General features: G+C 40.2%; 1 protein-coding gene across 1 annotated transcript in view; it reads left to right on the top strand.

The window, feature by feature from the left end:
* Gdap1 (ganglioside induced differentiation associated protein 1) overlaps positions 1 to 4,613 on the top strand; it is a 21,258-nt gene extending 16,645 nt beyond the window's left edge. Inside the window, exon 6 of the mRNA XM_021222127.2 lies at positions 1,463 to 4,613. Coding sequence (XP_021077786.1) covers positions 1,463 to 1,845 — 383 coding nt within the window. The 3' untranslated portion in view covers positions 1,846 to 4,613. The remainder of the gene's footprint in view (positions 1 to 1,462) is intronic.
* The last annotated feature ends 8,633 nt before the right edge of the window (positions 4,614 to 13,246 follow it).

Raw genomic sequence — 13,246 nt, 5'->3', positions numbered from 1 at the left:
CCCCCCACCTCTGTTCCCCTACCCACCCACTCCCACTACTTGGCTCAGGCCTTGCCTTGTGCTAGGTCATATAGAGTTTGGAAGACCAAGGAGCCAGAGGGAGTTTTAAATACACGATTTCATTCAGGAGAACTCTGGAATCTAGTTATAATCTAGTTTGTATCTACGAGAAATGTGACTCAAGAAATGTTTGCTGTACATTTTTCAATAATGTCTGGGAGATGTGACCTTAAGCAGCTTCACAAGTTTTTAGAGTGGTTTGGTTGAATAATCCAGATAGTTTCTTTTATGTCCTCTCTGTTTTTTTCCTCAGTTAGGGAAATAGCTTGCCTCTAAAGTGTAAAGTGGCAGCAAGTGAGTATAGTGGGCCCCAGAACATCTATAGGTTGCTTCTGTGAGCCTTAGCAATCAGCCATTTTTCAGGTTTATTCACGGGGACTATTTGTGCATTTTGATTGAAGACAGTGTTACCTGAAACTTCTTTCACAACAGAGGCACAGCTGGATTTGTCAGTTCTCATCTGTCATCCCAGTACTTGTAAGGTTGACGCACAGGCATTGCCAGCCTCAAGAACTTTCAGAGATAGAGAGTAAACCCTTGTCTTAAGAAAAAAAATCTTAAAAGAAACAAAAAGAAAGAATGACTGCCTTCTACTTTAAGGAAATGCAGCTATTCTTCTGTTCCATGAGGGTTAATTGGTTTCAGGAGCAACTGAAGATACCATACTCCATGGATGGTCAGGTCCTTTTTGTAAAATGATTTGGTATTTATTTACATAACCTCCTGTGTACTTGAAGTCATTCTTGATTACTTTTAATACATAGTATAATGTGAAAGGCATACAAATAGCTTTTATGGTGTATTGTATAATGTAGCCGCCTGCAGCCGTACTAACTGGGTTCCTGAGTGGGAGGCAGGCGCTGTATGGGAAAAAACGGCGAGAGAAATAATGGATGCTGAGACATGATTTTCTGTTCAAGGCTTCTTAAATTTTACTAAGAGTCTGTGCTTATAAAGAGGGGGGAGGCCCATCCCCCACCAATCCATTCTTCGTGCTTGTCCTAAAGGTGCGAGCCTGAAGGCAGATCTTCAGGATGCTGTCTCCTGAATATCCCAAGAGTCTCTCAGCAGGTAGTAGTGTTTTGGAGAAGAGCAGGCAGGTGTAGAACAATAGAGCCATCAAGGTCGGAAGGCCCCACTCCAGGTGGTCTCAGGCTCAGTGGCAGCAAGGGCAAAGTCAGCCTTTCCAGGCTGGGGGAGGCAACAGTATAAATGATAATGATAAGAATCAAAGGGACATTTGTGGCTGACAGATGTCAAACATCTATGAGTTTGGGATAACTCTGCATGACTGTGGTGGTCAAGATGACATGTGATTATCTTTTCCCTTAGACTGCAAATGGAAGCTGTAGTCTGTCTGTATTATGCTTGCCCCTAATTCTCATTCCCTTTCTCTGATTAGAGGAGGGCAACCAGCCTTGGCTCTGTGGAGAATCCTTTACACTGGCAGATGTCTCACTGGCTGTCACGTTGCATCGACTGAAATTCCTGGGGTTTGCAAGAAGAAACTGGGGACATGGAAAGAGACCGAACTTGGAAACCTATTATGAGCGTGTCTTGAAGAGAAAAACATTTAACAAGGTTTTAGGACATGTCAACAATATATTAATCTCTGCAGTGCTGCCAACAGCATTCCGGGTGGCCAAAAAAAGGGCCCCAAAAGTTCTTGGCAGCACCCTTGTGGTTGGTTTGCTGGTAGGAATGGGATATTTTGCATTTATGCTTTTCAGAAGGAGACTTGGCAGCATGATATTGGCACTTAGACCCAGACCAAATTATTTCTAGGTTTGTTGGGATCTGTGGTAGCAGCACATTGAATCCCTGCACTAGACCCTCATCCACATGTCCAGACCCAGTGAAGATTTATCCTTGGCAATTAGTAGAGAGCATACTTTATATTATTCACTGGGGAGTTCATGTGGGGAAAGGAGCTAATGATATGTTCTCTCTCTCTCTCTCTCTCTCTCTCTCTCTCTCTCTCTCTCCCTCCCCCCCCTTTCTTTTTTTGTAGACAACATGACTTACTTCTAATCTATCCCTAAAGGCCAGTATAACTGCTGATGGGGGGAGGGGCGGGGAGACCTTTGATGGAGATTGTTAGTTCATGTTCTCAGATATTTTTTGAGAGGTTGTAATTAGGAGCAGACAGTAATAACAACCCATGACTGCTCATAGTGCTTCACCTGAGAGTGACTGCAGTTCTGGGTGTTGAACAGTTGCAGGATTCCTCTGGGACTCAGAAGTCATCTTTGTTACACTAGACAGAGTTCAGACACCAACAAGACACTGTACTCTTTCATCTTTCACTAGCAGCTTTAGGCATATGTAAAAGAGAAAATGGGAAAGGGGAGAAATAAAATGAGAGAATGAAGTCCATCTAGCACAGAGCAGTAGATGGTAACTTCCAGTGGCCTCCAGTGCTGCCCATGGTTGCCTCTCTCCTTGGGAAACGTCACATATACCTACTTGTAGTCATGTACCCTCCTTAACTGAGAACTCTTAGTGAGGAGAGGCCTGGGAAGTTAGTGGGGATAGTATACTGGGGAGAAACCTACACACTGCATAGAAAACACTTCATTTGACCTTAATTATGAGTTACACTTAGTGATTTAATAAGATTAAGTTATTATGCACTTGAATGAGATGCCCATTGAACCATATGTCTAGCACTTTTATGAATGTCTAAAAGGATAGTAGGGTAGTTTTCATGGCTCCCATGGCCACGTGAGATGCTCATCCTGTGGATGATTGTCTTCAGTCCTGGGAGCCTTGGCCTCTACAGCCCTATTTATGCATATAAGTAATATATAGATGAATGTCCCAAGTAAATATCATGGCTTATGGATGGTAGTGGATAATTTGATGAGAACTAAATATGCTTATTTTTATTTGGGGAGACTAGTACATTCATGCACAAACTGTTGGCCAGGCTTTGTATTTGTTTATGATTATTGACAGAGCTTTAAGTTAAAGAAAAAAAAAAAAAAACTAGCATTATATATTGACAGCTAATTTGGGAAAGATAAAATATATAGCTAGTGATGCCCACCCATACTCATCCATGTGTGTTTAAATATTTGGGGGATATCACAGTCCATATGGAAGAGACAGTTCACGGATGACCTAGGAATAACCATCAGACTATAATGCATGATTTTTGCTCAGGAAAAACCTCCTATTAAAGCAGGGAAGCAGTTTTCCTGGAGCTGGTTGTCAAAGCCTTAGAAGAAGGTTCAAGAGTCTGATGGGAATCTTGTCCACAGACTGTGAGTAAAGAGAAAGCCTGCTTGGATGGCCTCGGGTGAACTATGCACATGGCCAAAAAAAAATGTACTGACGTTTATTAATAGGAAAATGTCACAACCAGCAAACAATGGCTTTCTGATGATAAAAACAATTCTGTAATTTCTTTTTGTTTCTATTATTCCATTTTATAAACTAGATGTACTAAAAAAAAAATATGAGGAAGATGTGCCCTGTTTGTAAAAACCAAGCAAAACAACACCCCATGTGAACTCAGATCAACAATGAGGAAATGCACGCAGCTTTTGTGCCATCTTCCTCTGCCCATCAATGGGTCATGCAGAATGCCTGAATCTGCTTATTGCTTGGATATTGCTGTCATTGTATTTACACAACAGTCATAAAATTAACTGACTAGTAATTCAGAATTTCATACAATGTTCTGATAGAAATAAAAAGTGAGGCACAAAGAAGTAACAATGGGAATTTTGTAAAAAAAAAAAAAAAATCTACAAAAGGTACTTATGTACTAGTGAAAGGATTGTTAAAGAGTGAATTTTCTTTTAGTATATGTTATTATGGAATCAGAAAATCACCAGGAAATTATAATTTTCATCTGTAATTTATTTGGAGGTAGATGTGTGCCACTGTTAAAGGCGCGGCATCCAAGCCCCTTCAATGTATTATAGGTAGGTATTCTTGACATTAGTACTTAAAAAAAAAATTGTCTAGTGATAAAACCCTGACCACTAGATGTCTCTGTTCACCCAGTAGTCTAAGACTGTGCTCCATTAGGTTTGCCATGTGTGAAAGGTTTCAAGTGAAGATAAAATATTAATGACCTTAGTTTCTGAAGCAAGGGCATCTTTATTAAGATTAGCCATTTGTGAAAAAGTTTGGGGCAAATGTAATATTGATTTTCTTATGCTTTGTGAGTGATGTCAGCACCATATGATAAGGAGGTACACAGCCACTGTTAGCCAAAGAGGCACTTTAATGCATCTTCTTTTTCAGGATCATTGGTCAATATGCTTCTCAAGTGAAAAAAAAAAAATAGTATAAATGCCACAGCTAGAAAATGCCCAAGGCATTAAAATGTTATGTTGTCTATTCCTTCCTTAACACACACGCCCACTGTTTTATTGGCACTGCCATTGTATGCATTTTGATTCTCAAGACTGGTGAACTGCTTGCTCAAGTTTTAGTAATTATTGTTATTGATATCAAAGTTGTAATGTGTTGTTGATTGTCATGGGAAATTAAAGATATTATTCTGATGGTAAGATCAATAAAAATAATTTGAAAATAAATGTTTTCTAGGCCACAAAGGGCTACTTTAAAAATCTTTTTAAAATGACATATGTTCACTTAAAAATAAAAAAGTGTCAGGACTGGAGTTAGTGGTGGAATCCTCATCAACATATAGAAGACTTGGATTTGATCCTGGCATTGAAAAAGAAAGAAAAGGAAAACAATTAGAGGTAATAGAGGAAGGTCAGCAGTGCACTTCTGAGGACATGTGGCTATGTCATGCTTTCCTGTAAGTCACTGAGTCCATTGACATACACACTTTATGGCTACACTGACTGGCAGCCTAACGAGGAATGTTGATGTCAGTTATTAGAGCGGGTACTTGAATCACATCCGGGATGAGCATCGAGTGGGAGGTTCTATAGACTGCTCTCAGGATAGTATATGTTTTTGACACAGCCATGTCTCTTCCTTTAATTGGGTATGGATTGTGAACATAGAAACTACCACATGCATTTCCAGTATCCTTAAGCCTAGCTATTGTTCTCCATAGCCACTAGAAGCTGAGTACTGTTTTAATGTTATCCTGGCACAAGCAAAGTAAGCAGAAGTCTCCTTGCCCTTATCTTCCTTGAGTTCACCAAGAAAAAGTCAATACCCATGGAAAGGAAAGCCAAGGGAATGTGAGACTCATGTTGGAGAAGAAAACAGCACCAACAGAAAAACACAAAAGGAAACTTAATACAACAGAGCTAGTGTTAGATTGAAATTGCACATCATTTATATCAAATGCTGGCTCATTTGTTTTGTTTTCTGCACTAACATCAGAATATTTTGTTCCCCAAATGCTGCCAAATAGTTGTTTTAGAAGGTAAGGCAGTGGATTCTAAGGCAATTAAACAAAGTCAAACGAGTACGAGGGTAGTGGTTTGTTTACTTATTTGTTACATTGTGAAAATGAAGCAAGATGGAGAGGAAGAAGCAAGATGGAGGGTGAGCACACCCATGAAAGCTGAAGAATGGGTTCTAAGGATGGAGGATCAAAGAATTGGTGAGATGATAGAGGGAAAGAAGCAGAACAGACTCCCTGGTTGAGACATCAAAGCTATGCCAGGCTGGAGACAGATACACATGTGATGGGCAGTGGTCCACTCCTGTGCAAGTAGAGGGGTTATCTTTTTTTATTATTATTATTATTTTCTTTATTTACATTTCAAATGCTATCCCGAAAGTTCCCTATCTCACCCACCCCCCCGCCCCTGCTCCCCTACCCACCCACTCCCACTTCTTGGCCCTGGCCTTTCTCTGTGCTGGGTCATATAAAGTTTACAAGACCAAGGGGCCTCTCTTCCCAATGATGGCCGATTAGGACATCTTCTACTACATATGCAGCTAGAGACTCGAGCTCAGGGGGTACTGGTTAGTTCATATTGTTGTTCCACCTACAGGGTTGCAGCCCCCTTCAACACCTTGGGTACTTTCTCTAGCTCCTCCATTGGGGGCCCTGTGTTCCATCCAATAGCTGACTGTCAGCATCCACTTCTGTGTTTGCCAGGCACTGGCATAGCCTCACAAGAGGCCGCTATATCAGGGTTAGAGGGGTTATCTTAACTATAGGTGCCTTGTCAGAACCTAAACATCAGCTTCTTAACAGCAGCATTGCAGTGTTGTTAAGCTCACACAGTACAGACATATGCGTGAAAATGTGAAGTTGTAAGTGAAATATAATGTAAACTGTTGGGTTCCATGATAAGAGAAAAGCCACGAGTATACTTCAATCCCCAGTCAAGTCATTTTGAATGGGTGAAGAGGTGGCCAGTAAGTATTTGTATAGTTTTATATGCGATTAAATTATATTTTGAATTTAACAATTTGGCAATCAATTGTTATCCATACAGTCATCATCAAACCATCACTATGTTAATAAGCATATGACATTTGCAGGAATTTTACATTTGTTGATTTTGTCCATAAAACAAAGCTTTCATTAAGACAATTAAAAGCAGAAGAAGCTGCATTATAAAAATGGCTTCAAAGTCTGTCCTTGTTGACATACTTCCTCCAGCAATGCCATCTCTGAAACCTCCGCAAACAGTGTCACCAATAGGGGACCAGGCACCTGACACTAGGAGGACATCTTCCTGAAACCACTGCAAGGATCAAATGCAGGCTATTACGCTTGCCAGGCAGCACTTTGCTGACCAGACTATTCTTTGCCCCCATTACACTCTCTATCTCCCACATTCTTTATGATTTCATCTTAGTATCTGTTTTCTAGTTCCATGACCTACAATCACATGTACAAAAGTCATACACCTCAATTTTAAATTTAGATTTTTCAACTCTGACTTATTTTACAATTTCCAATTGCACATATAAAGGAATTTAATTCATAGTAATATTTTTTCTTTAAAGAACACTCAAGGCCCAGATGTAGTCATTGATGGTTTCTTAATAGTTCCAGTTAGTAATTAAAGCTCTACATGCACTTTTCAGAAGACAGGACAAGATGCCTCCAAAAGTATTTTCTAAGATCAATGTAACTGTGGTGTCAAAACCTAGAAAAATGAATAAGAGAAGAAATCAGATCTCAAATATCTTTCATGAACATTTTTTTTGTGGTTTAGGACTGACAGAAATTTAAATACATTATGTGAGAGGGACAATGAGCTTGCCTATGGACTCAAATCCAGTGATAATCCACTAGTGTCTCAGAGCTCTGAATCTGTTCTGTAAGTCTGTCAACACCATTTTAGCAAATTGCTAATGATGGTGAAAAGTTGTGCTTGTCAGTGGGACTCAATTGCCTGGCCACCCTCTTGGGACTGACCTGAACACAGGACTCCAGGGCACTCCCACAGATGTAGCTTCTGGATTTCCTAAGGGCACCTGTTGGGTCCACAGAAAAGCTCTAAGACTAGACAATATCCAAAATGAAAAAAATTAAGGCCAGTCCTAGCATATGAGAGAGAAAATATTTGAATACAGTATCCAGTGTCCTAGCTAGGGTCACTGTTGCTGCAATGAAATAGCATGACCAGAGAAACTTAGGCAGGAAAGGGTTTATTCAGCGTACACCTCCATCTCACAGTTAATCATCAAAGGAAGTCAGGGCAGGAACTCAAGCAGGGCAGAAATCTGGAGTCAAGAACTGATGCCAAGCCCATAGAGGGGTGATGTTTGCTGGCTTGCTCCTCATGACTTTATCAGACTGTTTGTTGTGGAACCTAGGACCACCAGGCCACAGGTAGTACCACCCACAGTGAGCCAGGCCCTCTCCCATCAATTACTAATTAATGCCCTCCCAGCATGCCTACAGCCTGATCTCAAGGAGGCATTTCCTTAATTAAGGCTCCCTCTTAGATGACTTTCACTTGTGTCAAGTTGCCATAAAACCATCCAGAATATACAGGAACATTCCTTGCAGGAAGGGCACACTGCATGCTTTCTTGGGTCCAAAGTAATGCCTACAAGGGGAGAGCTGAGAAGTTCAGAGGTGTCTATCCCATTAGGCTAGGCTCAACTGTGGAACAGACTGTCATCAAACTAGTACTAGTGTTCTCAAACTAGTATCAGTTCTTAATGAGTCTAAGCATGGCTAGGTCAGGTGACAGCACTCAGCTGATGGAGGAAAGCTATAGATAATTAATAACATGAAGAGAAGTGTTGGGAGGTTAGCCTACAGTATAACAGCTAATATATGTCATATGTTTTGGATGAGCAGTGTATTGGCAGCCTGTCAGGGTATCTCTTGTAAACTTGGACAAAGAAAAACCACAGAAGACAGAGCACATGAGGAGAAACAGCTTTTATGATGGGAAATTATGATCTTCACTTAGTCTCTAGAGTAAACAAATTCTGAGACCAAGATTAAGTTACCCTAAGGGAGACTGTTCTTTGGAAAAACAAAATCTACCCCCACACACACACCAAAAACAAACAAACAAATAAACAGCCCCCCCAAACCCCAACCTCCTTAAAGTTTCAGCACAAGGGTCTGGAGCATCTCCTTTTCCCCCAGAGGTCCCTTAGTCAGGTGCACCCATTACTTTATTATACTTGAGGTAAGTGTACACATGAAAGCTCTGGAGCTACTCTTTTTTTCACCCAAGGTCCTCAGAAACGCTTATGCATACACCTCAGTCTGCTGGTCCAAACTTAGAATGTGTTGGCACAGCCAGCTTTCTCTCGGATGCTTTTGGATTTTTACAAGTGCGTACTAACCGCACGCTATTCACTCTGGGCAGCAAAGACCAAGAAGAATCATGTACTGGCTGGTTTTGTGTTAACTTGACACAACCTGGAGTTATCACAGAGAAAGGAGGTTCAGTTGGGGAAATGCCTCCATGAGATCCAGCTGTGGGGCATTTTCTCAATTAGTGATCAAAGGGGGAGGTCCCCTTGTGGGTGGTGCCATCTCTGGGCTGGTAGTCTTGGGTTCTATAAGAGAGCAGGCTGAGCAAGCCATGGGAAGCAAGCCAGTAAGGATCATCCCTCCATGGCTTCTGCATCAGCTCCTGCTTTCTGACCCGCTTGAGTTCCAGTCCTGACTTCCTTTGCTGAAGAACAACAATGTGGAAGATATAAGCTGAATAAACCCTTTCCTGCACAACTTACTTTTTGGTCAGGATGTTTGTGCAGGAGTAGAAACCCTGACTAAGACAAACTATATATAGGGTCTAGAACTGGGCTCAGTGCTAACACTGCAGGGAATCTCATACACCTGCTATTTTGGGATACAGATTTGAAATGGTACCTTGGGCTCCTGTCCTTTTGGTTCTAATGCCATGCAGAGAAGCTTGTGACTGGAAACCAGAGTAATCTTTTATTAAATTGAGGTTTCAAAGGTGTCCAAGATAAGGGTGTCATTTGTCTTTCAGGGTAATAGTGTTTGAGAAATAAACCCTCGTCTCATTGTGGTATAGATGGCAAAGTAAAAGCCATTGACATTGCTAAGGTGTTTGTTGATCTCACAGCACAGAAACCAGAAACCATTAGAATCATCAGAGGAGTTGGAAAGATTAGATTTGTTGCTCAAAAACTTAATAAAACACAGAGGTAATTGTTCCTTGTTCACTTTCTTTGTTGAGACATTGTGAAATCTGGTGGTTCATGGTACATGATAACTATGTTATTATGCTAAATTTAACCACGTGGGAGAGCTAGTTGTATCTGTTATGCAAATTAGTGTCTTATTTTCTCATTGTTGCTCCATTATACTTGATTAAGAGCAACTCACGGAAAGGAAATACTGATTTTGATTCATGGTTCACACCATGGGCCAGAGAGATGGCTCAGCAGACAAATGCACCTGCTTCTAAGTCCTTAAGCCCTGAATTTGATCCCTGATTCTCACCTACAAAATAGATTAATAAGCAATCAAAATTTAAAAAGGTCTATACATCTGATATGGTGGAAAGGCCCAGGGTATTTGCAGCAGGAGGAGCATGAGGCTGGGCCTCTTGTCATGTTGACAGGTCTTAGCCCCTGTTCCTACTGACCAGTCCTTCTCCTCTCTACATTTATTCAGTTAGCCTATGGCATAGTGCCACCCACAATAGGGTAGGTCTTACAATAGGGTGGGTCTTGCATCCTCAGTTAAACCTTTCTAGACACACTGACAGTTGGATCGCTTAGGTGATTTTAAATCCAGCCAATTTGCCAGTGAAGAGTAACCATAGCATCAAGGTTTAATATCTTTTTTGAAACATACCCAGAGGTTCTGGCATTTCAAATGCAGCCATTAACTTTCAATCTCCACAAATACAAATGACTGAGAACAGTTTTTATTATTTTTATATGGGGAAGAAATTGCTTTAGGGCTGTCTTAACAGAGCAAGGACCATGACCAGCTTCATATTCTGGTGAATGTCAAGTTCACTGTTTGATGACAGGGTAACTGGACCTGGATAGAGGGAAGTGACAAGTCCTCTACTTGCCTGAGGAGAAAGATGTCAATGGAGAAGGTAGATTCTAAAGAGACATAGGCCTGCCTCAGTAGAACAGAATGTGACGGAACATCACCTCAAACGGAATGGGCTAGTTGCTGTCTCTTGGAACCTTTATTCAAAAAAGGCTTAGCATTTAGTGGCCAGTTTGAATTTTGAACCTTGGAATACTGCTCAGATTCACCTATGGTTGATGATCACTTTTGAATGGAGCCAGAGCAAGAGACAGAACTATGGGAGAGTTAGACTCTAGCAGGGGAAGCCTTGTTTCAGACCCTGTTTGTGAGGTGAGAATTTTATTTTATTTTATTTTATAAAACAAATTTAGGGTTCACCTGAGACAAAAGCCAACAAAGACATCAGCAGTTAGGCTATTTTTGGAGAGCCATGGAGTAGGAGAATTGTACTGAGACGATTTTATTTCCTAATCTTATTTACAGATAGTTAGATGGTGATTCTTGATTGTTAGCTCGACTGGGTTAAGGAACACCGAGGACCTTAGTGAGGCACACCTTTAGGTATATCAGTGAGGATCTGCTTTCAGTAGCCGCTTCAGTAGGCTTCATGCTTCTACCACCAGACCTGTCCACCATGGTGGATCCCTCAGACTTTAAGTCAAAATAAACCCTTCTTCCCTAAAGTTGATTTTGTCCGATATTTTATTCCAGGTATGAGAAAGTAACCAATAGAGATCTGTTATCTAAAAACGGGGGCAAGGTAGCTTGTCACTGAACATAGCTTTTTATTGTTCCTAGGAGGAGTAGCCAAAACTGTGATCTCCAAATTCCTTGATAACATTACTGCAAACTTTATCTAAAATGATTTAAAATTATTCATGGTTTCACATTTAAAGGCATCATTTATCCCATAAATTAAAAAAAAAAAAAAAAAGAATGGGTTGTATCCAAGATTTTTCATTTTACTTACATATACAAAATAAGCTTCCACTTAAGAAATTTATTTAAAAGCAATTTTAAGTGAGTATTTAGAAGTCTTTCTAGAACAAAGTAGCCATTCTATGGGACAAAGTAAAAATATTTCAGTACATTTGCTTATTTTAGTAGTCTAACAATAAAATCTGAGGACATTGTAAATTGTTTAAAAGACAAAATGCAATGAGTTTTCATCAAATATATTTAGGTCTCTAGGACTAAAACATACACTTTACTCTAGGTAAAATTAACACTGTATGGAGTGAGATTTGGGAGCCCTGAGTGTGGCAAGTCCTCAGTGAGTGTGTGTGTGTGTGTGTGTGTGTGTGTCGTCGTGGTTGATGAGAGCACAGTCATGTCAATAGCCCTAAAGCCTCAGGCCCTTGGGTAAATGGTAAAACCTAGAACCACAGAATGTGTAGAACAAGAGCACAGAGAGTGTGTGTTGCACGCACATGTGTGTTTTGTGTGAGGCTTTGTCTTTACATGGCCTCAGGAATGGACCTGGCTGGGTGGTGAGAGAATGAAGAAAAGACATACACATGAACACTCAGACACAGAAAGAAGCTGGATTAGGTGGACTGAGCTCTCTGATGGAGAAAGAGCAGTGTGCTAGAAGCTCACTGAGACCTTAGTTCTGTTGTTCTTTTCTTCCCATTGGCAGGTGCTACAGTATTTTGAATTTTCTGTTTCTGTGCCAGGTTCAGATGATTACACTAAGTAAATATTTTAAAAAGAATACTATATAGGAATTGTATGGGAATCACTTTATAATGAATATAATAAAGAATAAATGAAATAAAAATTTTGCTCAGAAATTTCACCAGACTACAGGCTGGAGATTTGATTGTCCTCTATAACCTATGGAATTTCACAAGTTTTCTTGGTGGAATTTTGGTCTCTTTTCATGAGTTTCAGTTATGAAAGGGGAGAATTTTCAACAATTCTGTCTACCTTTTATTTCAGTTACTTTCTATTTGGAATCTTCTTTTCTGGGGCTTTGATCTTTTCACCCTTGCTTATTGAATTAAGAATGGAGAGTTCATGGACTTTGAGTGACATTTAAAACTAAAAACAAAACAAAACAAAACAAAACAAAACAAAAAAACCCCAAACTTCTTCCTCAATTTATTTACAAATCAACCAGCTTGAAAAGGTTTGTCAACATTTTCTAACACTTTTTATAGATGTGGGTCAAATCTGGGCCTTTTCTGAAGGTAACATTTAAGTTAGCCAAAGTTGCAGGAAACATGACATTTTGTTTCCATGGGTTTTTGCACAGAAATGTACTTAAGGAAGCCCAAATGGAGAATAACCTTTCAGTGCCTTAGTTGCAGCTCCAAACAGGGTTCCATGGGGAGCGGGGATCTTAAAGATCAACTAAAATTAGCTGGCTTTGCTAAAATTCACCTGTTTTCAGAGTTCTCCTGGCTTCCACCTCAACCTTTAACTCAGTCCAGATTTATTTGAAAACCAGATGAAGCTCTAGAATGAAGCTGGATTGGTTCCGAAGGCATCCCATGGGACTACAGACCTGGTTAGTCTAAAACTTGTCTTTAGAAATATCTTGTTTTCCAATCTGTCTCATGTGTGAGAGAAATCTGTCTGTATTTTAAGTAGCAGTAGATTTCAAATACCTTAGATTTAGTAATCTGCTTTAGAAGTTTTACACATATTTCTATCCTTAGGGTCAAATATGTTTCTCTAGGAGGGGGAGGATATCCAAATCTATACATGAGCCATGATAGAAATCTGATTTCCAAATCTTCATCTTCATCTTCTCCTAGGCTGAAGCTTAGCCACCCCTTTAAC

Source organism: Mus pahari, chromosome 22 (assembly GCF_900095145.1).
Source record: "Mus pahari chromosome 22, PAHARI_EIJ_v1.1, whole genome shotgun sequence".
NCBI classification, from domain to species: Eukaryota; Metazoa; Chordata; class Mammalia; order Rodentia; family Muridae; genus Mus; species Mus pahari.
The sequence above is the reverse complement of the archived record's forward strand: the minus strand, read 5'-3'. Positions and strand labels throughout refer to the sequence as shown.